Source organism: Dromiciops gliroides, chromosome 1 (assembly GCF_019393635.1).
Source record: "Dromiciops gliroides isolate mDroGli1 chromosome 1, mDroGli1.pri, whole genome shotgun sequence".
Taxonomy (NCBI): Eukaryota; Metazoa; Chordata; class Mammalia; order Microbiotheria; family Microbiotheriidae; genus Dromiciops; species Dromiciops gliroides.
The window spans coordinates 644,269,105-644,291,540 of record NC_057861.1 but is presented as its reverse complement, the minus strand read 5'-3'; the positions used below and the strand labels follow the sequence as shown (position 1 = coordinate 644,291,540).

Below are 22,436 nucleotides of genomic sequence, written 5' to 3'. Positions count from 1 at the left end.
GAGATTACCAAAAGTAGCTACGTGGTGTAGTGGTTAGAGCACTGAGTCAGAGTCAGAGCTGGAGTCAGAAATACGAGAGTCCAAATCCAGCCTCAGACACTTAGTAACTATGTGACTAAAAACAAGTCACTTAACTTAAGTCTGCCTCAATTTCCTCATTTAATTCAGGTAATAATAGCACCTACCTAACTCCCTGGGTTGTTGTGAGAATAAAATAACATTTGCAAAGTGCTTTCCAAATCTTAAACAGCTGTAGATGCCAGCTTTTATTTTTATTATTATCATTTTGTCCCACTCCTCAAATAGATTGATAACTACAAGATAAAGAAAATAAAGAGTACTCAGAGAAAATAATTTTCCTTAAATGACACATACACTTAGCTGAAGATCCAGAACTTAAATGCAGGTCTTCTGATTTCTTGTCCAGTAATTTTTTCCCCATTATAAAAGCAAAATTTCTAAGATGGCCAAAGAAAGGATGACCTGAATTGTTCTCCTTGAGTGGTGTTTGGCTAGAAATAATATACTTGATGACCATCATCTCTTTGCATCATTGACTTGGGTTATACAGCTTTTTTCTTTTGTGGCTTAGATATATTATTGACCGATTCATGTAGATGAGTTTTTGTTACAATGACTAATGCCCCAAGTTTCTAAACAATGAGGGCATGTGATGAGTCTTTTATTCTTTGGCTGCTAATGTCAGCATTTTAGGTAGCACATATGTGTCTTCTCTCTCTACTGAATCCTATTATGAAGTTTTAGTCTGTTAAATTTGCCTAGGATGGAGCAATTTCAGCAGTGTGCATATGGCTGACGTGCTTCTAATAATTATTGTGTATCCTTATTCATTATGGGAGAACTTCTCTGTTGATAATTGACCATGTCATTTTGAAGACTTCTATCAATGGAATAGGACAAATTAATTTGCTATTCCTTGCTTTCCTTTACTAAATGAACTTTGTTGTCATGGCCAGAGATATAAACAAGTCTCAGCCACTCAAGGAGTAAAGGAATCAGTATAATTTGGTGAATCTGTAACTACTGATCCAGGTATCATTAGGTATCTTGAATGTCAACCCATAACTTAGTTTACTATTGCTCCACATGATGGCCAAAGCAATATGATAAATTCTTATGTTACTTTTCCTGATCTCAGTCTATCCCCATACCCAACACATATTAATGGTGTTAATATCTTCCTTGAATCAGTCTGGCATAGCCTTACCAGACTTTAAAATTTTGTCCACTTAGTTTCTCAGGCAATGCAATTAAACTTGTTTTTATCAGGGCAATAATAACAAAATGAAGAATGCTAGGATTATTGCTGTAGTATTTAATTTAAATGTTTTAGAGAATTATTGTATCTTTATAATATGTTGATGGGCTTGGATCTATGATTTCATTCCCAGTGAGGAAGTTCCTTTTACCAATGCAGATTGGCACCTTTCTGTTACTGGAAGTCAGATAGTTTTTATATGCCATATAGTTGCAATACATGATATATATTTATATATTATATAATGTACATATTTTATATGAGGTAATATTTGTAAAGCACTTTGCAAACTGTAAAGCACTGTAAAATTTCTGACCAGTATTATTCTGAAGGCAGCTATGTGGTGCAGTGGATAGGCTCTCAGTTCAAATCCAGCCTCAGCTTCTTCTTAGCTGTGTGACCCTGGGCAAGTCCCTTAACCCTTTTTGCCTCAGTTTCCTCATCTGCAAAATGAGCTGGAGAAGGAAATGGAAAATCATTCTAGTATCTTTGACAAGAAAATCCCAAAAGGGGTCACTGAGAATCTGACAGGAATGAAAGTACTCAACAACAATTTTTTTGCCTTGGGCACTTGAGAGATTAAGGGACTTTTCTGGGGTCATACAGGCATTATATATCAGAGGAAGGACCCCAGATCTTTCTGACATGAAAACTGCCTCTCTACCACTATGTTGCCTTTCTACATGTTTCATATAAATACCATGCATAAACTTATGTGTGTAGGTAGATGGCATTCTGGATGAATAAACATTGACTAACTCCAAAACAAGGACTCTTCAAAATGTTCTCCTTAATTCCAACACCAAAAACAAACAAAACCAAAAACCTACCAAAGGGACTCATGAAAATCTCCTTCTTAATCTTACTTCTGCAGTATTCTTAACATTGGCATGGCCTCAGGGAGCTGCTAACTCCTAGAAATGAAAACTATATCTAGAATACAGTAGTTGCCTTTTGTTTGTTTTTTGTTTTTGTTTTTGGCAGGGCAATGAGGGTTAAGTGACTTGCCCAAGGTCACACAGCTAGTAAGTGTCAAGTGTCTAAGGTTGGATTTGAACTCAGGTCCTCCTGAATCTAGGGCCATGCTTTATCCACTGCACTACCTAGCTGCCCCCATGTAGTTGCCTTTTAAAAGGCCCTGTACATCTTGCAAGTATTCTTACCTGACTTTGGGATTTGCCAGTTTATGATAATTTAGGCATTTTCTTAGCAGACCAAATTATTGCTATAAATTCAATCAATATTTATTAAATACCAACTATGTTCCAGACATAATTTAGTGACAGAACATTACAAATCTTATCTTAGTCTTATTTAACATTTGTGGTGAGTTCTGACATATTTGCCATGGACTGTGTTTAACCCTATATTATTTTGTCCTTATATGGTCTGTTTTTAGCTATTCAGTTCAGTACAATAAACTGTATTTATGTGATAGTGGTCATTATGTTAGGCAGTGAGAATACAAAGATTCAAAGGCCCCGCCTGCTACTTGCTCTCACGAATATTTGCTGTCTAAAAGGGGGAAGGAAGTTGGTGATTGGAGGAAACAAATAAATAAATATGATACAAGGAACAAAACAGAGGGGGCAGCTAGGTGGCACAGTGGATAAAGCACCAGCCCTGGATTCAGGAGTACCTGAGTTCAAATCTGGCCTCAGACACTTGACACTTACTAGCTGTGTAACCCTGGGCAAGTCATTTAACCCCAACTGCCTCACCAAAAAACAAAACAAAACAAAACAAAACAGGAAAAATTGACCTAAAGAAAATCTGAGAAAGAATATTTTCAGCTAGGGTTGGGGGTGGGGTATGGTACAGAAGGAAGGCTTTAAGGAGGAAGTAGCATTGGAGCTGAACTTTGAAAGAAGAGAAAGGTTTCAGCAAATAAAGATAAGAAGTGAATGCATTGTATGCATAGTGTATGTCCTGCATGGATATATAGTCAGGAGAGTTACAGGGTAACAATTTATTTGGTCCAGTGTACTTGGAAAGTTGAATGCATGAAGGGGATAGTGTGAATTGCAGCTGGTGGGGTAGGTTGTAGCCAGATTACTTATATGTTATTAAATATATAATTTTCTTTAAAACATTTTAGGCTTATGGGAGTCAGGCCTTAAAAAGTCATATAATCTCATTAATTTTACAGATAAGGAAACTGAGGCTCCGAAAGTTTAAATGACTTGATTACGATGTCCTTATTGACTTTACATTGTCCAACTCTTTGTGACCCCTTTTAGTGTTTTCTGGGCAAAGGTACTGGAGCAGTTTGCCATTTCTATATCCAGTTCATTTAACTGATGAGGAACTGAGCTTAACAGGGTTAAGTAACTTGTCCAGGATCACATAGCTAGTAAGTGTCTGAGGCTGGATTTGATCTCATGAAGATGAGTTCTAGATTCCAAACCCAGTACTCTATCCATTGTGCCACCTAACTGCCCTTTTAGTTTTACTTACTTGGGCGTAAGCAGGGTTCTGTATGCAAGGTAATGCTTTCTCCCACAACATAGCTTAAATGAGATCTTTGCAATCATAAAGATGGAAAAGTTCTTGGGTATCTGTGTGACTGTATGTTTTAACATGCACATTCACAGAAAGGCCTTAAGCCTTTTCTCTACTCCTGGAAGACTGGCAGTCATTCTTACCTTCTTTCTAGAGACTACCAATCAATTTTTCAAAAATGAAAATGGTCTTAAATGGGAGAACTGTCATATGCATAAAAGCAATGTATCATGTAAATAACTTGGTGACAGCTTGCAGAAGTTTTTCCCTTAGAATCTGTGATGAGTTATTATTTTCTCCCCTTGCGTGTACTTTGATTGGATTTAGTGCAGTGCCTTACAGTGGGAAGCTTGCTACATTTGAAGTCAGATTATCTGGGCTCAGACCCCTGCTGATGCTATGTAACACCTTTTTGGCCTTGGGCAAAATCACTTAAACCTTTCCAGACCTTAGTATTCTCATCTACAAAAGGAGACCTCTTGAGTCCCTCTCAGTATCACATTGGTGTAAAACTCAAATTGAAAGGGGACCACTAAGCTGTATATAAGGATCCCTCAAAGCCACATTTTGATTGAGAGAACCATATATTAATGCAACCTATGTTCTCTTGTATTTTTGAATTTGTTAAATACTTCCAAAATACATTTTTAATCTGGTTAAACAGCACCAAGAGGGTTACTGGTGACCTGTGAGCCATATTTTTTATATCTCTGCTGTATAGTATAATGAAAAACTGTCCTATGATGAACAGTTGAATTCCTCTTTATTTGATATCTATCTAATACCGAGGGGCAACTCATAACCATTCCATACCCCACTCAAATGAGGCAGAAAAGGCTTTTGAAATGCAGTTGTTTTACAATTTAATTTTCTAATGGAAATGAATAACTTTTTAAGCCATATCTAATTTGTAAGTAATTCATGTTGGAATTATCACCTATTATAATTAAATGGTGAAATATTTCCTGATTGCCATTCTAAAACTGAAAGAAATCAGAATTATAGCTTCAAAGGTTCAGAATAACCTGCCTCATTATTGCATTGTCTAGGCAGAATAAAAATAATAAATAAAAAAGAGAAAAGGGACAAGAAAATAAAAACATGAGCTCCCTTTTCGGTAAGGTGGATATAAGTTGTTTAAGGTTTATGTTTATGCAGACTTTCTTTATGAAAACCCTGAGAAGCCTGTATTGAAAAGTTTCCTTGCCCCATTTTAGAGACATGGAAACTGAATTGAGGCAATGCGACTTGTTCATGGTTATACAGTAAGTGTTGGAGCTGGAATTCAGCATCTAAGACCATGTAAGGTTTCAGTTTGATCATTTGGAATAACAGAGCACAGTCATATAATGTTCCTGTTTTGCTATCATTCATTTCCTCCTTTGAGTAATTTCTTTCCTACCTCAGTTATCTTGTCTACTTCTTCTTCTGCTTCTTCTTCTTCTTCTTCTTCTTCTTCTTCTTTTTTTTTTTTTTTTAGTGAGGCAGTTGGGGTTAAGTGACTTGCCCAGGGTCACACAGCTAGTAAGTGTTTAGTGTCTGAGGCCAGATTTGAACTCAGGTCCTCCTGACTCCAGGGCTGGTGCTCTCTATCCACTGTGCCACCTAGCTGCCCCTTCTATTTTTTTTTTTATACTTCATTTTTGAGAACCATAAACTGACTTTTCTTTATATGCTTTTTTTTTCAGTGAGGCAATTGGGGTTAAGTGACTTGCCCAGGGTCACACAGCTAGTAAGTGTCTGAGACTGGATTTGAACTCAGGTACTCCTGACTCCAGGGCTGGTGCTCTATCCACTGCACCACCTAACTGCCCCAGACTTTTCTTTATATGGAGGAGGAAAATGCTACTTTCTACTCACCCCACCCCTCACTGCCCTGTTTACTACTCATGTGACTTTGGGCATCTCTCTTAAAGTTAACCTTTCCTCTAGTTTATGGCAACAAAAAGGCAAGAACTTGGATCTCTTATCTTCCCACTACACTGTGATGCTGGAAGAAGGGAACCATTAGATATCTGTATACCCACTCACTCCCTTCTGTCACAGATCTTCTTGACCAGTATGGTGTTTCTATGTGAAATCCACAGGGCACAGGATTCCCTAACATTTCCTAGGAATGAAATGCATTTGTATGGCCCTCAGAGCATATAGGGAAAAATGCCTAAAAGGAGAATATGGCTTGATTAACTTAGTAAGATGTGCTTTGTTTCTCTAGTTAATACTTCTAGTTGAGTCTAGTTGTTTCTCTAGGTAATACTTTTAGTTGAGAAGTATTAACCTTAGTTACTAGTATAGTGAAAACTGATATTTCAGTGGTTTGAGCTGGAAGGAACCTTCAGAACCATCTAGTTTAACCCCCTTATTTCACAGAGGAGAAAGATTGGACCCAAAGAGGGGTCACAGGTTTCACAGGTAATTAAGTAGTTGAGGCAAGATTCCCTCAGTTCCAAACCCAGTGCTCTTGCCAATGAACCTTTATAAGAGATCATTTTAATATTCTAATTTAATAAGATTATTTTCAGGAAGTCTTTTACATAACTGAATTTTATAGGAAAACTGAAATAATATCCTTAATAGTTGGAAAACTATTGAGAATAATTATGCTATATTCTGAAACTGTCTTACCTGGGGCTAATTACCTATTTCATTTTGAAGAGGGTCATCCCTAAGAGGCTAGTGATGACTCTTTTTAAAGATCTGCCTTGGTGGCTTCAGGATCCTCACCAATGTGAGACCTCTGATGTACTGAACTATTGACGATTACATCATAAAGGGCAGAATCAAAAGCTTTGCTAACATCAAAACAGGAATTCTTTGTTACTTCTCCTCAATCTACCGGTCATTGTCATTTAGGAAATTAGACTGTTTTGACAGAACTCATTTTGCAGAAAGCCCTGTTGGTTATCTTGCCATAATCTATTTGCTTCAAAGAGGTCTTCAAAGTAGACCTATCAAGAAGTATTCAAACGGAAGGTGAACGATCATTTTCTCAGGAAAAATGTAGGAGAAATTCCTGTAAAGGCCAAGGTGACCTTGAAGGGCTCTTCTATGTCTCAGAATCTCTTCTTCATCTGGTTGGTCAAAATCAGCCTTCCATACTTTTTTTTTTTTCCTAGAATTTGGAAGTAGTTAACACCTAAATAAAACTCAAACTGAATTGTTGTGTTAGATATTAGAGTGAAAAGAGAACCTGGTTTGGGATTAAAAGACCGACATCCAATTCCTTGCTGGCTCTGTTTCTTACCCGTGGTGCATCACTGGTGAAGTCTCCCTTTGTGAACTTCACTTTTCTTCTCTGTAAAAGGAAAGTATAGGAATAGATAATTTTGAGAGGTCCTTTAAGTTCTCAGGCCTAAGAGGAGGCATATCACATGATTACCTGCATATGACCTTAGGTAATACAGCTTCTGGGGGGGTGGGGATAGAGAGAAAAAAATCCAAATATTAGAATGTATTTTTTAATTTTCATAACCCAACCTCCCATGGTGAAGTCATGTTGTGCTACAGTTCCAGGGAAACCCCGGCTGGTGATTAGTCACACCCAGATGAACACTGCACTCATCCAGTGGCATCCTCCTGTTGACACTTTTGGCCCCCTTCAGGGCTATCGTCTAAAATTTGGCCGAAAGGACATGGAGCTGCTCACGACCCTTGAATTCTCTGAGAAAGAAGACCACTTTACTGCTATGGATATCCATAAAGGAGCATCTTACATCTTCAGGCTCTCCGCTAAAAACAAAGTGGGCTTTGGGGAGGAGATGGTCAAGGAGATTTCTGTTCCAGAAGAAGTGCCCAATGGATTCCCGCAGAACCTTCATTCAGAAGGCACCACCTCCACATCAGTCCAATTATCTTGGCAGCCACCTGTCCTAGCAGAGAGAAATGGCATTATCACCAAATACACCCTTCTGTACAGGGATATCAACATCCCCCACCACCCGGTGGAGCAGCTCATTGTTCCCGCCGATACCACTATGACAATCACTGGCCTAAAACCAGATACCACATATGATGTAAAAGTACGTGCTCACACAAGCAAAGGGCCCGGTCCATATAGTCCAAGTGTCCAGTTCAGGACACTGCCTGTGGATCAAGGTAGGATTTGTCTGCTTATGGCCTTCTCCTTGAAAGGAATGTCGGTCTTGGGATATCAGTGTTTTGAAGCTGTAAATAAAACTGATCGGCCCATTCATATTAATAGGTTCAACAAGAGCACAAGGTAACGTATGCAAATCTTAATATGTTTCGGGTGCTGTAGATTTCAGTTATCCCATGCCAAGCAAGTCTGGCTGACAGTCGCACATTTATCTTCAGGTAAGGAAAGCACAAAGTAGTTAAATGAATTGGTGTGAAAGGAACTACCTTTGTAAGAATGGGGTATTAAAGTGAATGCCTTAAAAAGGTAGGACACCGACACTTCTCACATGGATCAAAATAGGAAGCGGAGTAGTTTATTCCCTTTGGTTAGTGGTGGAAAAGGGATAGGTAGTGAGTTTTTAGAAATAGTTTGAATACATTGTTTTTCCTTTTCCAGCAGTGTTTGCAAAAAATTTTCATGTCAAAGCAGTAATGAAGACATCAGTATTGCTGTCTTGGGAGATTCCAGAGAATTATAATTCTGCCATGCCTTTCAAAGTAAGTTGTTTTCTCATTTGTAAACCATCATGGATAAAATTGGGGGTGATAGATGAGCCAGTTGCTGAGCAGGGTGGTGGGGGGGAACTTTTTCTTCTGCTATATTTCAGTGGCATGAGAACCAGTAGTACTGAACACGGTCTTAGCATTTGCCCTTTGGTGTAATGAACTTGTACCCTGGATGTAAGTCTAGGAGGGCAGCATTTCAAATCAGAAGGCTGGTGTTGCATATAGTGCGAGATATAAACCCTACTTCAGGCTATTAGGTTCTAAACACAGCAGGGAGTGAAAAACAAATTAATCTGCTTTGAATACATCCAACTTGAACTTTCCTAATCTAAATCAGAACCTTTGACCCTTCTCCAGAGAAATACATCTCCTTGCCTTCTACCTATCTGTAATGAATTTAGCTTAGGGTACAGTGGTTAAATTTGTTATTTTGCCAGATTTTCTTTTACATCCTTTAATTTCTTCTTGACTCTCACTGGTAGAGTTCAGCAAAAAGAATTATTGTGTGGTATAGAGGCTAGGCTAGGGCTCTGCCCAAAGGAATATAAAATTTGATTGCTGAAACCTCTCAAGATATCTTGGGGTTTATGGGATAGATTTCTTTTTTAAGGACCATGCCTTAAACCCAAATCACTCTAATTGTCATTGATTGGCTAACAATAATTCCCAGCCCAAGCCCCTTTTGGTCATTGTTTGGGATCTTGAAGGCTCAGAGTGGGGGGTAAATAGTAATTGTTTCTGTTTTGGCCAGAAATCTTGAGGGACTTCCCCTCCCAGATTTATTTTTTTTAATACTAGATAAAAGAGGCCATTCTTTGCCTCCTTTCTTACCTAGCCTTAATTACTGAATGGATATTGCTTCAGACAAACTGAGATCTGGGAAAGATCTTAGCTTAAAAAGGCCAAGGTCTCCCACAGCATCCAGGACCATCTCCAGTCATCCTGACCTATATCTTGCTACTGGATCCAGATGGCTCTGGAGCAGACAATGAGGCTGGTGACTTTGTACAGTCCAGCTTCACTTAAATCCAATTCATTACAGGTCATGACATCACCTCCATGATGTTATGTTCCTCTTCCAGAACAGAGGACAAACGACAACAAGGCTAGGACTAGGTAATCCTTAAAGTCTCTTGAAGCTCTTCCTTTCATTGCTTCTGTAACTTTTTAACATCATCAGATTTTGAGCTAGAAAGGACTCTAGAAAATACCTACTATAAACCTCTTATATTATGGATTGGTAAATTGAAACCTAGAAAATTTCAGTGACATATCTCTAGGCAGGGAGAAAATGATGGAGCCCAGATTCAAATTAATTTTTTTCAACTCCAAATATTCTTTTCACTATACCCTAGGGAGTTAAAAAAACATCTTTAAGATGAAAAAGAATGGAAACTTTTAGAAAACTCTTGGTGTTAATAGTACGTTGAAAATCTCAAGTGCATCTCTGTTCCATGAAGAACTTAACAAAAATCTCCATATTCACTCTATCATATGTTTCTGTCTTTAGAGAAGAAAAAAAAGATTATATAGAAAGAAAAAGAACTTTATGAAAGGATAATGGGCCCCTTATTGTTGGGAATTCTGCAGAGCTCAGAATGCTCATGCAATCCTGTTGGGTTAATTTATATTTTCACCAATCCCATTCAGCTGACTCCTGCTTTATGGAAGCACTTTGCTAGTTTTAAGAGGGGAGATTCCAAGTTCAGATAAAACATTTTTGGCCTTCACGAAGCTTATTACTAGTAGATCAACAAGAACATATCAATATAGATAGCCCAATTTGTGCCTTTGTTAATCAGACATTGTCGAATGGCTGTTTCTGTTTAGATCCTTTATGATGATGGGAAAATGGTCGTTGAGGTAGATGGCCGGGCCACACAGAAACTAATTGTCAACCTAAAGCCTGAGAAATCCTATTCATTTGTTCTCACAAATCGAGGAAATAGTGCTGGTGGTCTTCAGCATAGAGTAACAGCAAAGACAGCTCCAGATGTCCTGCGTACCAAACCTGCCTTCATTGGGAAAACTAACCTGGATGGGATGATAACTGTGCAACTGCCAGAAGTACCAGCAAATGAGAACATAAAGTAAGTTTGTTAAGAAAATAGGGTCAAATGGGAGAAGGGGGCAGGGACAGGAGGGGAAGGAGTAATGGTATGAGAGAAGAATGAAAGCCTCACAATTGACAGAGGGTTATCAATTGACAGAAGGCTTCTTGAAATCAAATTGCCATAATAATGGCAATTAAATGTAAAAGAAAAATTATGAATTGTAAAAATGGGGTTAACAATAAGGGAGAATGAAAGGGGGAAATGGAGATGATGCTGCTACCTTCAGGTGGTCCACCTCAACCTAGGTTGATCCTCAAAGGCAAACTACAGTCCAGACACAGTCTATAGTCAAAGCTTTGGTGCCAGAGCCCGAAGTTCCAATGGCGCAACCTTTGAGAACCTTTGGTCTCTGTCACACCACAATAAGACTGATTGGAAGCAGACTTCAGGGAAGAAGCACAGTAAGTGTTCCATTAAATATACTTAAGAGCACAATTTGACTTCTCTGAAGTGGTGCATTTTTCATTGTAGTTTTTGCTTAGTTCTGTTCCTCTTCCTGAATATTGGAAAATAGGGAAGACTTCTCTTAGATACTCTTCCCTCCCTTCTCCCGCCAAATGACTTTAACAGGTAGGATGACTAGAAAAAGGGGGGGGGCGGATCTCAGTAATTAATTTGATTAAACTGAAGAAGAATCAATGAATCTGTAAGAGATCCATGGCTTGAGGAAGATTCATAGAATGAAAGGGAAAGCCATTCCAGTTTCCTGGTAGGCTTAAATTTCCTTCTGCTCCTTCTGAATGGGTGGTAAATGAATAAGTCCATAATTCCTCTTTGGTTGCCTTTATTTTTCACCTTTACTTATTTGTTGTTGGTTTTGGTTTGTTTTGTATGGAATTGGGGAGGGGGGAGTGAGTGAGCAGCAAAGAGAAGTGGTAGGGAGAGAAGAAAGAAAATGACCTGGTAGTCCCTTCTTCTCTGTCTCTGGTCCTGAAAATAGCTATGGCAGAAGACAGGATAAGAGGGAATGGAAAGCATTCTTTTTATAGAAACGTGTTAACAAGCCCCAGAAACTATTACCACCTTGCCTAGGGAAGGGAAATAGTGTAAAAGTAGACTGGGAAAGGATCAGAGTGAGAAACAGCATTAGAACTAAGGGAAAGGAAAGAGGAGCTCTGCTGAAGTCTAATGACCTGAGCTCATTTGTTAGGGGATATCACTAGAAGCAGCTCACTTCAAATGCCTTAACATCTATAAAGAACTTGGCAAACCTCAAAGTACTGTCCATGCTCTGGCTATTGTTATTGTTGTCAGTAATCTCTCCTATGACACTGACATGAGAAGGACCGCATGACAGGAAATCTCCCTCATGTTTAAGAAGGATAACATCATCCCTCCTTCATTATTCAGCACCTGATCCTAGAAAGAAGGCAGATATTTCATTGGAGATATATAGAACTATTCACATGTACCAAAACTGGTGCAAAAGTTATGGCCCTGGGCCAGCTCTTATTTAGGTGAGAGCTTTCTGGCAGCCTGCCTATAATTTTTGTGTGAGAAAAATGCAGTTTTGGTGATTGAAGGCTGCTTTGTCTACCTGCACAAACGTCTCTTCTCTTACTTCCCAACTCAGAGACAAAAACCATGCCAGGTCCACTGGGTGGTCTTGGACACCCCATAAAACATTTTCTTTCCAAATGTGTAATGGTGCTAAATAGGACCTCTTCAGACCCTGTTTCTCCCCTTCCTTAAACTCTCTTATGCCCCCTGTAATTCGTGTGCCATCCATGTTTATCACCAGGGGAACAAGAAAACATATCTTTGGGTAGCACCAATATTGGAATTAGTGCAAAGAGGGCAGTAAGGATCTGTTGCTCCAGGAGATGCCATTTTTTCTCATTTGGTTCATAGAACTTTTTAAATGGGTGTTTCTATGGCTAAAATACTGAATTTCCCCCCTCTCTTCACAGCTTTTGCATGATGGTTAGAGCAAATGCTAGCTCTGGTGATTTTACAGTAGGCATTTGCCCAGCACAAAGCAATCTAAGTAAAAGTTTGACAATCCTACAGCATTAGGACACAGGCATTGTCCAGAGGCATATTGTTGGTGCAGGGCTTGGGGAAGGGTAAATATGCAAATTATGTAAGCTTGTAGGACAGTGAGAAATGGTCACGGTGTAGACTGTATTTGCAGAAGAAACTCTGCTAGAGACTATGTAAAAGAAACATAATCTATAAATGACCCATTTTCCATTCTGGGAGAATAGAGCTAAATGGCAGGAAGCAGTACTTTGGGGAAATGGTACATTTGCCATTATCTTAGTTTCCAGGCTTTCTTCTTTTTTGCTTATGAGAAATGAAATTCTTCCAGGTCTGACATCATAGAGTTGGTTCTGTAAAATTTGTGGACTACTCTAGGGAGTTCAGTAAAAATTCATTTGTTCATTTGCCTAGTGTTTGTCAATAAAAATACCTCACATTTAGGATAATATTTCATAATTTTCAAATAATATGATAGATGGCATTTAATAGTTTTCAAGTAATTGGACACCATTTATCAGTTTTCAAAATACTTCTGTATACAATATGTCATTTAGAGTGTACATAGTAAGATTAGCAGGGAAGTTACTCTTAGCTACATTTCACAGCAGAGGAAACCCAAGCTTTCAGTGATGCAATGAATTGTCATAGTCACGTGGCTAGTGAGCATCTGGGAGTCAGATACAGGTCTTCTGACTCCTTGTCCCACGTTATTTTTCACACACTGTGTGCAAAACACTGCAGGAGGAACTTTGGTGAGTATTTAAAAAACATCTATGAGTCCCCAGGTAATTTTAACCTTGCAATGGATAGAGCTTCAATGCATATAGTTACAATATAGAGCAGTGTATTATGTACCATGAAATGAACACAGATAATAATAAATCAATTAGGTATTTATTAAGGACCTGCCAGACTCTGTACTAATTCCTGTGAATACAAAGATAGGAATTGAACAGTGAAGAGAAGATTTCAAGGACTTCTCTTCTATTAGGGAAGCTCATAGGTACATATGTCAGTATATGCAAAATAGCTACAAGAGAATTGGATGGGCGGGAGGAGAGGAGGCCCTAACAATATAGAGGGAGCATGGGGAAGACCAACCATGCTTTGAAGGAAATTAGTGATGCTAAGAGTTGGAGTGGAGGAAGGAGTGTATTCTAGACATGGGAGAAGGGAGGCTATCCTGTGAAAAAACAGAAAAATAGAAGATGTATTTTCCAATGTGAGGACCAACAAGATGGACAATTTGTCTGAGATATTAAGGATGGGAAGGGGAGTAGAGTATAATAATGGTGGATTGTGAGCTCCCTGAGGGCAAGGACTGTCTTTTACTCCTTTCTGTATCCCTAGAATGTAGCAGAGTAATTAGCAAATTGTAGATGCTTAATAATGATTATTGACTAACTAAAAATAAAACCTGGTTCTGAAGGACATAAAATGCTAGCCAGAGGAGCTTGTTTTTGATTCTGGAGGTGACTGGAAGCTGTTAGGATTTATTAAGCAGGGTTTGCCATAGTCAGTTCTGTACTTTAGAAGAATCAATTTGGCCGTTGTGTGAATGATAGAATAGAGATTGGGAGGGGAGCAAGGGAGGAAGATCTCATCTCTTATTAGATATCTCTTGTAATCATCCAGGCAAGATGTGATGGAGCCTTGAACCAAGTAGCCAGCTATATGAGTAGAGAGAAAGGGACAGATGTGAGAGAGTTGTAGAGATAGAATGCACAAGCTTTGGCTACTCACTGGATAGAAGGTGATGCAGAGTAAGGACTCGAAAATGACACTGGTTTCAAATTGGGTAATTACAAGGATGATGATGATGTCCTCGATAGAAGTAGGGGATTTTGGAGGAGTTATGGGTTTTGGGGAGATGATAATGAATTATGTTTTATAAGTGTTGTGTTCATGATAACTATGGGACATCCAGTTTGAAACACTTAACAGTCATTTGGTAATGGAAGACTAGAGCTCAGGAGAGAGGCTGTGGCTAGATTGATAAATCTGGAAATCATCTGAATAGAGACGTCAAACTCATAAGACCTGATGAAAGTAGAAGTTGAGAGGAAGGAGAGATCATTTGTCAATGAAGGAAAAACAATGGAAAATGCTATTTTATTTCCTAGTTCTTGGCGAATGAATAGGATTTTGGTAGGTAAAAATGTGAGAGAAGAAGATGACATGAGCCAGGACATGTAGGTAGGAAAGCAAAAGGTCTTAATTATTCACTGAAAAAAATGTTTTTCACTTCATGGTCTGAAAGCTGGTAATATTGTATAGAGACATTTATTAAGACCATGAACTATGCTTCTCAGCTTAATCTATTGACTCTATTTCCATCTCCACCTTTACTGTATATGTAATTGTTCCTGAGAGTTTTTGTCCTAGTAAGCAGCTGAAGTTGATTTATTGTGCACTGATAGTATCAGCTCAGGACAAAATAACAGAACAAAGACCAGTGACCCCCATGACTTGTGATCCAAGTAACAGATTACAAAGTCTTTAGATTCTTTGGGTTAAATGGAGAAATAGAAAGTTTCTGTGAACTTCAAACCTGAAGGTATACCCAAAAGAGAAAGGTTTTTTACAAGGTAATTTATTTGATTAAGATCATTTATTGACTTAAGCATTCACTATGAAAAATAGGCATGGGGAATACAGTTCATCATGAAATGCAGATAAACATTAGTCACTCAATTATTAACTCATTTTGTGGCACTCACGTGAATTCGGAGTGCAGATAGAGGGAGGACCAGAGGCTTATTTTCATCTATTGGAGATCATCTCATTCAACCCCTAAACCCATTCAAACCCCTGGACTGCATCCTTTGGTGCAGATACACATCAGAGCTGCCTTTCCAAATTGTAACAACCATATCTACTCCTGGAGAAGGAAGGAGCTTTGGAATAGAATTTAGACAATACATATGTGTACCCTTTTTAAAAGGTATGAGCTCCTTTCTTAAGAAAATAGAAGCAATTTACTTGGGACCACAGTATCAGAAATTTAAGACCTTCAGGGTCATCTAGGCCAGTTCTCTCATTATACAGTGAGGAAACTGAGGCTCCTAAAGGTCAAATGACTTGTATATTATGTTACATTAGAAGCAGGATTTCTTTCTAGTACCTTTGACTGTAAAGATAGTGATATCACACTTGTTTATACATATCACATCTAAAAGGCAAGGAAATGAATATTTAGCTCTGTCTAAGCTTATAAAGATTTAGGAATTGGTAGCTTGAAACAGAGGCAGGGATTTTCAATTATGTAGGATTCCAGATATCTAATGCCACAATGCCTTCAACATTAAAGGGCTGTTTTGAAATGGCCATTGTTTTGACTGCCATTGATGAATATTTTAGAGATCAATCAAGGGATAACATCATAGATATACTGCCATTATGTTAATTAATTCCCAAATTACCATTCCTTTCCTAGCCACAAGTTAAAGAAATAGTTTAACATTGCTGCAGAAGAATAGATTAAGGAAGGGAGGAGAATGAGCAAATAAGCACAGTAGAAAAAGAGCTGTATATGCAGAAAAGGCTATAGAAGAAGTGATAACTCAAAACTTAAGAGAGGTTGAAATAGCATCCCTCAGACTACTTTAATATTTGGGTCTCCTAGCTCAAGATGATAGGAGCTCATTGGTGATCCTCTTTGTTAAACTCTGAGCTATCCTTGCTTACCTATGCCAACTCAAATGATAGTTAGCTCTTTCAAGAAGCCTTCCCTGATGACCCTAGTTGCTACTGACTTACTCCATGTAGAATTTCGCATTGTACCATTTGTTTGTATCACATAACCTTACCTAGTCTCTGGAATCCATGAAGGCAGGAACATTATCTTTATTAAAATTATTATACCTTTCAGCATCTAGAACAACTTCTATTACATAGTAAGCACTTAAATAATTATTGGTACACAGTAGGTGCTTGATAAATGCTGGCTGACAGAGTGGCTAACTGATTGAACAGTTTATTGTCTCATTACTCTAGACACAGAGGGAAAGCTCCTTTTGAGTTATCTGTATAATTATTGCCTCTATGGACACAAATTATGGTCCCTCCATACTTTAGTATGAGTTGCTTGGCCAAAAACATTCATCATTCAGTAGCAAGCATTGCAGACATTAGGATGAAAATAAAAGCATTTCCACCTTGGTTGGACCCATCAGATTTTGTGTTCTGTTGGTATTGATTCTTAGATGATTCCATATGGTTCCATATGGATTGTGAGGCACCAGAAGACATGTTAGTGGAGGCCAATTTTTCTTAGGTACTGAACAAAAGGAGGTGATTTTCTGAGAAATGTTTATCAAGTGTACTTGCAGCACTGTTACTGATGCTCAGTTACAGCCACTTCCTCATTCTTCCCCATGCTTAGTTAATATTATACATCTATCTTAACACATAATAAATTCATAATTTCTTATTTCATTCTGTGAGAAAATTAACTGAGATGAAGGAAGTAATCACATATCACCACCACCCTTCAGTAAGGATCAGGATCTGTGGTTTTGTTAGTGTGGCCTTATCACCCCAAGTTTGTCCTCTGATGCAGATCACAGCCCCTCCATGGCTCACCTGGTAATGAGCTTCTCAGAATGTAGCTAGGCTGAACTTCTGACCAAATATAAAGTCCACCTGTGGCCCTGTACTTGAAGCCTTTCTGGCTCAAGGAAGACCTGCCAGAACTTATGCTCCATTGTCAGAGCAGTTGCGTCTCCATAGTCAATTACCCTTCATGATGGAACATCAGAGTAGAATTTAGTAGAACTGCCCTTCCTTAATAGATGAACACTTTACTGGAGAGAGGGGAAAAATGGGGGGGGGGATTATATTACAGAAATCCCACCTGTTTAAGTATAATTTTAGTTATATTTATAAAGCCAGTGCACAATTTTAGTATGCTTGCTCTTTGTGAAAATGCCAGTTATCAAAAGGAGAGGGTGTGGTCTGATAATAGAATGTTTAGCCTTATAAATTAGAAGATAATACCTCCTTTTATCCAAGGTAGTAGAGAGATCTGAGTTGGGTTGCCTCTAGAACATCCTAGTTGTGTCACTAAGAAGAATTATTTAACCTCTTAATGCCTTGGGTCTTTCTCTACTAAAATATGCTACAGAGAAAGTTAATTGATCATTTGTATTATGGAATTGCCTTCAAGAGATAGTATAGTATTTCATCAGGTCTCAGAGGATTCAGATAGTGGCTTGGCTACCTACCACTTGTGTGATCTAATACAAGTCTTCTCTCGGGGCCTCAGTGTCTTCAACTTATTTATTTATTTATTTGTTTGTTTGTTTGTCGGAGAAGCAATGGGGGTTAAGTGATTTGCCCAGGGTCACACAGCTAGTATCTGAGTTTGAATTTGAACTCAGGGCCTCCTGACTCCAGAGCCAGTGCTCTATCCACTGCACCACATAGCTACCCCTATCATCACAGGGAAGGTAGGAGGTATAGTGGATAGAGCACTGGCCCTGGAGTCAGGAGGACCTGAGTTCACATCTGGCTTCAGACACTTGACACTTACTAGTTGTATGACCCTGGGCAAGTCACATAACTGGGATTGCCTCAAAACATTGGAGTTCATCTCCAGTCATCCTGATGTATATCTTGCTACTTGACCCAGATGGCTCTGTAGGAGAGAGTGAGGCTGGTGACTGCATAGACCTCTCTCACTTCAATTCAATTCACTGCAAGTCATGACTTCACTTCCCTGATATTGTGGTCCTCTTCAAGAACAGAGGACAAAGAACAACATTTCATCATCAAAGTTGCAATGAAATGCCTGTGTATTTTGTTTGAAAAAGTGAAAAAAATATGCAATTGGTTATGAGTACTTTGAGAAGAGGATATGTCTTCCATTTAATTTGCCTTTAATCTTAGATAGTTTTAAGTCAATATATACACTTTTACTGCTGAATTTATTTGAACCATTTTATTCTGTAACTATTTCTTTTTTAGGGGTTACTACATAGTAATTGTGCCTTTGAAGAAGTCACGTGGAAAATTTATCAAGCCATGGGAAAGTCCAGATGAAATGGAATTAGATGAGGTAAATGTCTCTTTTATTTCATTATGTTGGCTCTTTAATTAATTAGTGATCACACCATTAAGGCCTCTAGGCCATTTGCTACCTTTACATGTCTTTGTAGTATGGATTATCATGGCATGTGTTTACAGTCCTTAGGGGACCAGCACAAAGATGCCATTACTTAAATTAGAAGATATTTAGTTGCAGTAAATTGTACAAATGGTCTAATTATTGTTAGCTTTAATATTTTCCTCTTCACCCATTATAAACCAAGTTGCAGAGGTACAGGAGGTGAAGTGAGTTGTCTTGAAGGTTTAATAATCATTGATATGAACTCGAATAATGGCCTACTTCATTAATGAGGTGTTGGCCCAAGCTATAACAAATGCTAAATTGCAGTTTGCACCGTCGTTTAACATTTGACTTATCTTGTGGCTTTTGTGTGTGATGCATATAATTTCACTGATAATGACATTATTTTTCAGTCTCTTTCATGTTTAAATCTAGAAATTCAAAATAGGTTTGGAGGGGGGAAATTTACAGTCTTATATCAAGTCTTTGTATCCTCTTCATGTAACAGTGCTTTACTCTCTCTAGGTATTTAATAAATCTTTATTATTCATTCAGTAAATGAATTGACTACTATCATAACTTGAATATCCAATATAGTACATACAGTAAATACAATACATAGATCAATTATGGTCTTGAATTCATAAAGCTTGCTTGGAAAGAATTGAATGAATATATTTCATTTTATGTAATTAGCTGCTCAAAAAACAACAACCCCAAAACCCAAACAAACAAACAATAACCCCCCCCCAAAAAAAAAAACTGTGTGCAAAATACATTTTTTTAAATTGGATTTATGGAATCCCTAATTGTTGGTCTTTTATAGAGCTTCTGGCCTTATTTTATGGATAAAGAAACGAGGCACAGAGAAGCAAAATGACTTGCCAAAGAGCACACATATAGTAGCTGAGCTACATTTGTAAATGTAGCAAAGGATATTGCTATTTAAACAGATATTGTTATGAATTTTTTGCAAAAAGATTTTTAAAAAGAACTTTTATTAAAGTGTTTTTTCTTTTAAATAGTAGATTTAGATAAGCAAAGTACTCATAAGTTTTAAATATATATACATATATATACATATACATACATATATGCATCTATATGTGTGTGTATGTATATATGTGTGTATATATAAAATTTGGTTTGGTTTTCTTTTTCCTCCATAAGTCTAATTAATTGAGGATAAGAACTTTTTTTTAATTTAATTTTTTTTTAAGTAATAAACATTGTTTTTTAATTAAAAAAAATTTTTTTTTTTGGGCCAGGCAATGAGGGTTAAGTGACTTGTCCAGGGTCACACAGCTAGGAAGTGTCAAGTGTCTGAGGTCGGGTTTGAACTCAGGTCCTCCTGAATCCAGGGCCAGTGCTTTATCCACTGCACCACCTAGCTGCCCCAGTATTAAACATTTTTGTTTATAGTTTTGGGTTCCAATTTTTATCCCTCCTTCCTTCCCCTCCCCCTTCCCTGAGGTGCAATCAGATATGGATTATACATGTATGATTATGTAAAAGGTTACCATATTAGTCATTTTGGGGGGTGGGTGGGGCAGTGAAGGTTAAGTGACTTGCTCAAGGTCACACAGCTAGTAAGTGTCAAGTGTCTGAGTCCAAATTTGAACTCAGGGACTCCTGAATCCAGGGCCGGTACTCTATCCACTGTGCCACCTAGCTACCCCCTTTATTAGTCCTTTTGACCAAGAAAACTTGAATAAAGGGAAAAAAATGAAAGAAAGTGAAAAATATGCTTGTCTGTGTTCCATTAATATCAGTTCTTTCTTTGGAGGTGGATAGTATGTTTCATCAATAGTCCTTTGGGATTGTCTTGGTTCATTGTATTGTTGAGAATAGTTAAGCCTTTCACACTTCTTCAGCAAACAATATTGCTGTCTCCATGCACAATGTTTTCTTGGTTCTGCTCTCTTCACTAGACAACAGTTCATACAAGTCTTTCAAGGCCTTTCGGAAATCATCCTGCTTGTAAGAACTTTTGATACCATTTTCAGAGAAGTAATGTTTACTATAAGCACTGTAGTAGAGTGAAACAGATACTGAATTCAGATTCAGAAAACAACAGTACCTAAGTTTGAATCCTGGCCCTTCCACTTGTTCCCTGTGTGAGTATGGGAAAACCTCATTATCTTGTGGCCTCAATTTCCTAATGTATAAATTCCAGTGCATGGCCAGGAAATCTTCTATGTTTATTTTAGCTTGGATATATTATGAGTCTCAGAAACATTTCTCAGGTTCTTTTAACATTTAGTCTTTATCAGTCATGCTGATTTCCTCCATTGCCTATTCTGTTCGATTTGACCTAAGTTTTATCCAATAAACATTTATTAAACATCTACTATGCACCAGGCACTGAGCTAAGGGCTGGATATATAATTAATAAAAAGAAAGGACAGCCCCTGCCCTCAAGGAGCTTACAATCTAATGGGCCAGGGGAGGAGGCACAACATACAAAAAGAGTCAGAAAAGCAGATAGGAGTGAAAGGGGAAGATGGGGTGGGTATTCAATAGCAGGGCACAACTTGTTTCATGGAGGTGAAACCAGACAGAGCAACAGATGCAGAATGGAGTGAACCAGAGATTACAGTTTTTGTCCTCTATAAAGAAAGCCATTGGGGGAAAGTTTAGTGTTCCTCCCTCCAATGATCTAATCTGAGGGGAGCAGAGTCTGAGGGAAGTACTATCTCCAGTCAGGGTTTGCTTTAGCAGCGTGGGGATGAGATTAGGGGTGATAAGCTTAACCTGGCAGGGGCATCTTGTTCTATGTAGTTGAAACCAGGCAGAGCAAAAGATGCCAAGTAAAGTGAGCTTTCAGAAAAGAATGGGGAAGAGTTATCCCTAAGTGTTTGTGTTATCATTTGTTGTGCAATAATTTCATTCATGTCTAACTCTCTGTGACACCATTTGGAGTATTTTTTTTGGCAAAGATACTGGAGTGGTTTGCCATTTCCTTTTCTATCTCATTTTATAGATGAAGAAACTGAAGCAAACACGGTTAAATGACATGCTCAGGGTCACACAGCTAGCACATGCCTGAGGCCAAATTTGAACTCAGGAAGATGAGTCTTCCTGACTCCAGGCCTGGCACTTTATCCACTGCACCACCCGGTTCCCCCTGTATTATCATTAAGTCTATAGTTGAGTGGTCTGTAAAAAAATCCTAGACATAATTTCCCTAACATTTTCAAATAATTTAGATACCTTAAATATTGCTTTCCCCCCTCATGTTCAGGAGACTGAGAGAAGGAAATCATTATGTGTGATACTGAAAGAAAAATAATCCTTCATCAGAAGATGCAAAAGGATTAGTTGGTCTCTCCTAAGTAATGCAAAGCAAGACATGATTTTTCTAGCAGCTCAGCTGACTAATCAATTAAAGATTGAACTATTCTTCATTCTTTTAATCAGTTCTCAGATAATTTCCAACAATATCTTCATTCCATTTTTATTAGAATTAGATTTTTAAAACAGTGTGACCTACTCTCTTCATTCCTTTATTTAAAGAATAAACTGACAAAGATGTTTTTCACGACACTGAGATATATAGTCCAACATTGCATCAAATGCATTTAAGCAGTAAGATCTATTTTTAAAAGTCATTTGGTAGAAAGTAATGAAAGCTGACTTACTATTACAGCCCAATTTTAACCTCCAGAATCCCCACCATAATGCAGTAGGGCTAATAGATTAAAGTGTGAGGCTCTATGACATTGAACTTCCTTGCAATTAAATTCTATGGGTCTGTGCTGCCGATTCCCATAACAAAGGGTCATTTTAATCATCCTGCAAGTTG

The 22,436-nt window shown here is 38.1% G+C and overlaps 1 protein-coding gene across 1 annotated transcript in view; it reads left to right on the top strand.

Annotated features, from left to right (window-relative positions):
* Positions 1-22,436, top strand: part of PTPRD (protein tyrosine phosphatase receptor type D) — a 2,680,207-nt gene that overhangs the window by 2,482,823 nt on the left and 174,948 nt on the right. Inside the window, 4 exon segments of the mRNA XM_043972034.1 lie at positions 7,289-7,876; positions 8,316-8,416; positions 10,256-10,515; positions 18,490-18,580. Of these exon segments, the coding sequence (XP_043827969.1) occupies positions 7,289-7,876; positions 8,316-8,416; positions 10,256-10,515; positions 18,490-18,580 (1,040 nt within the window).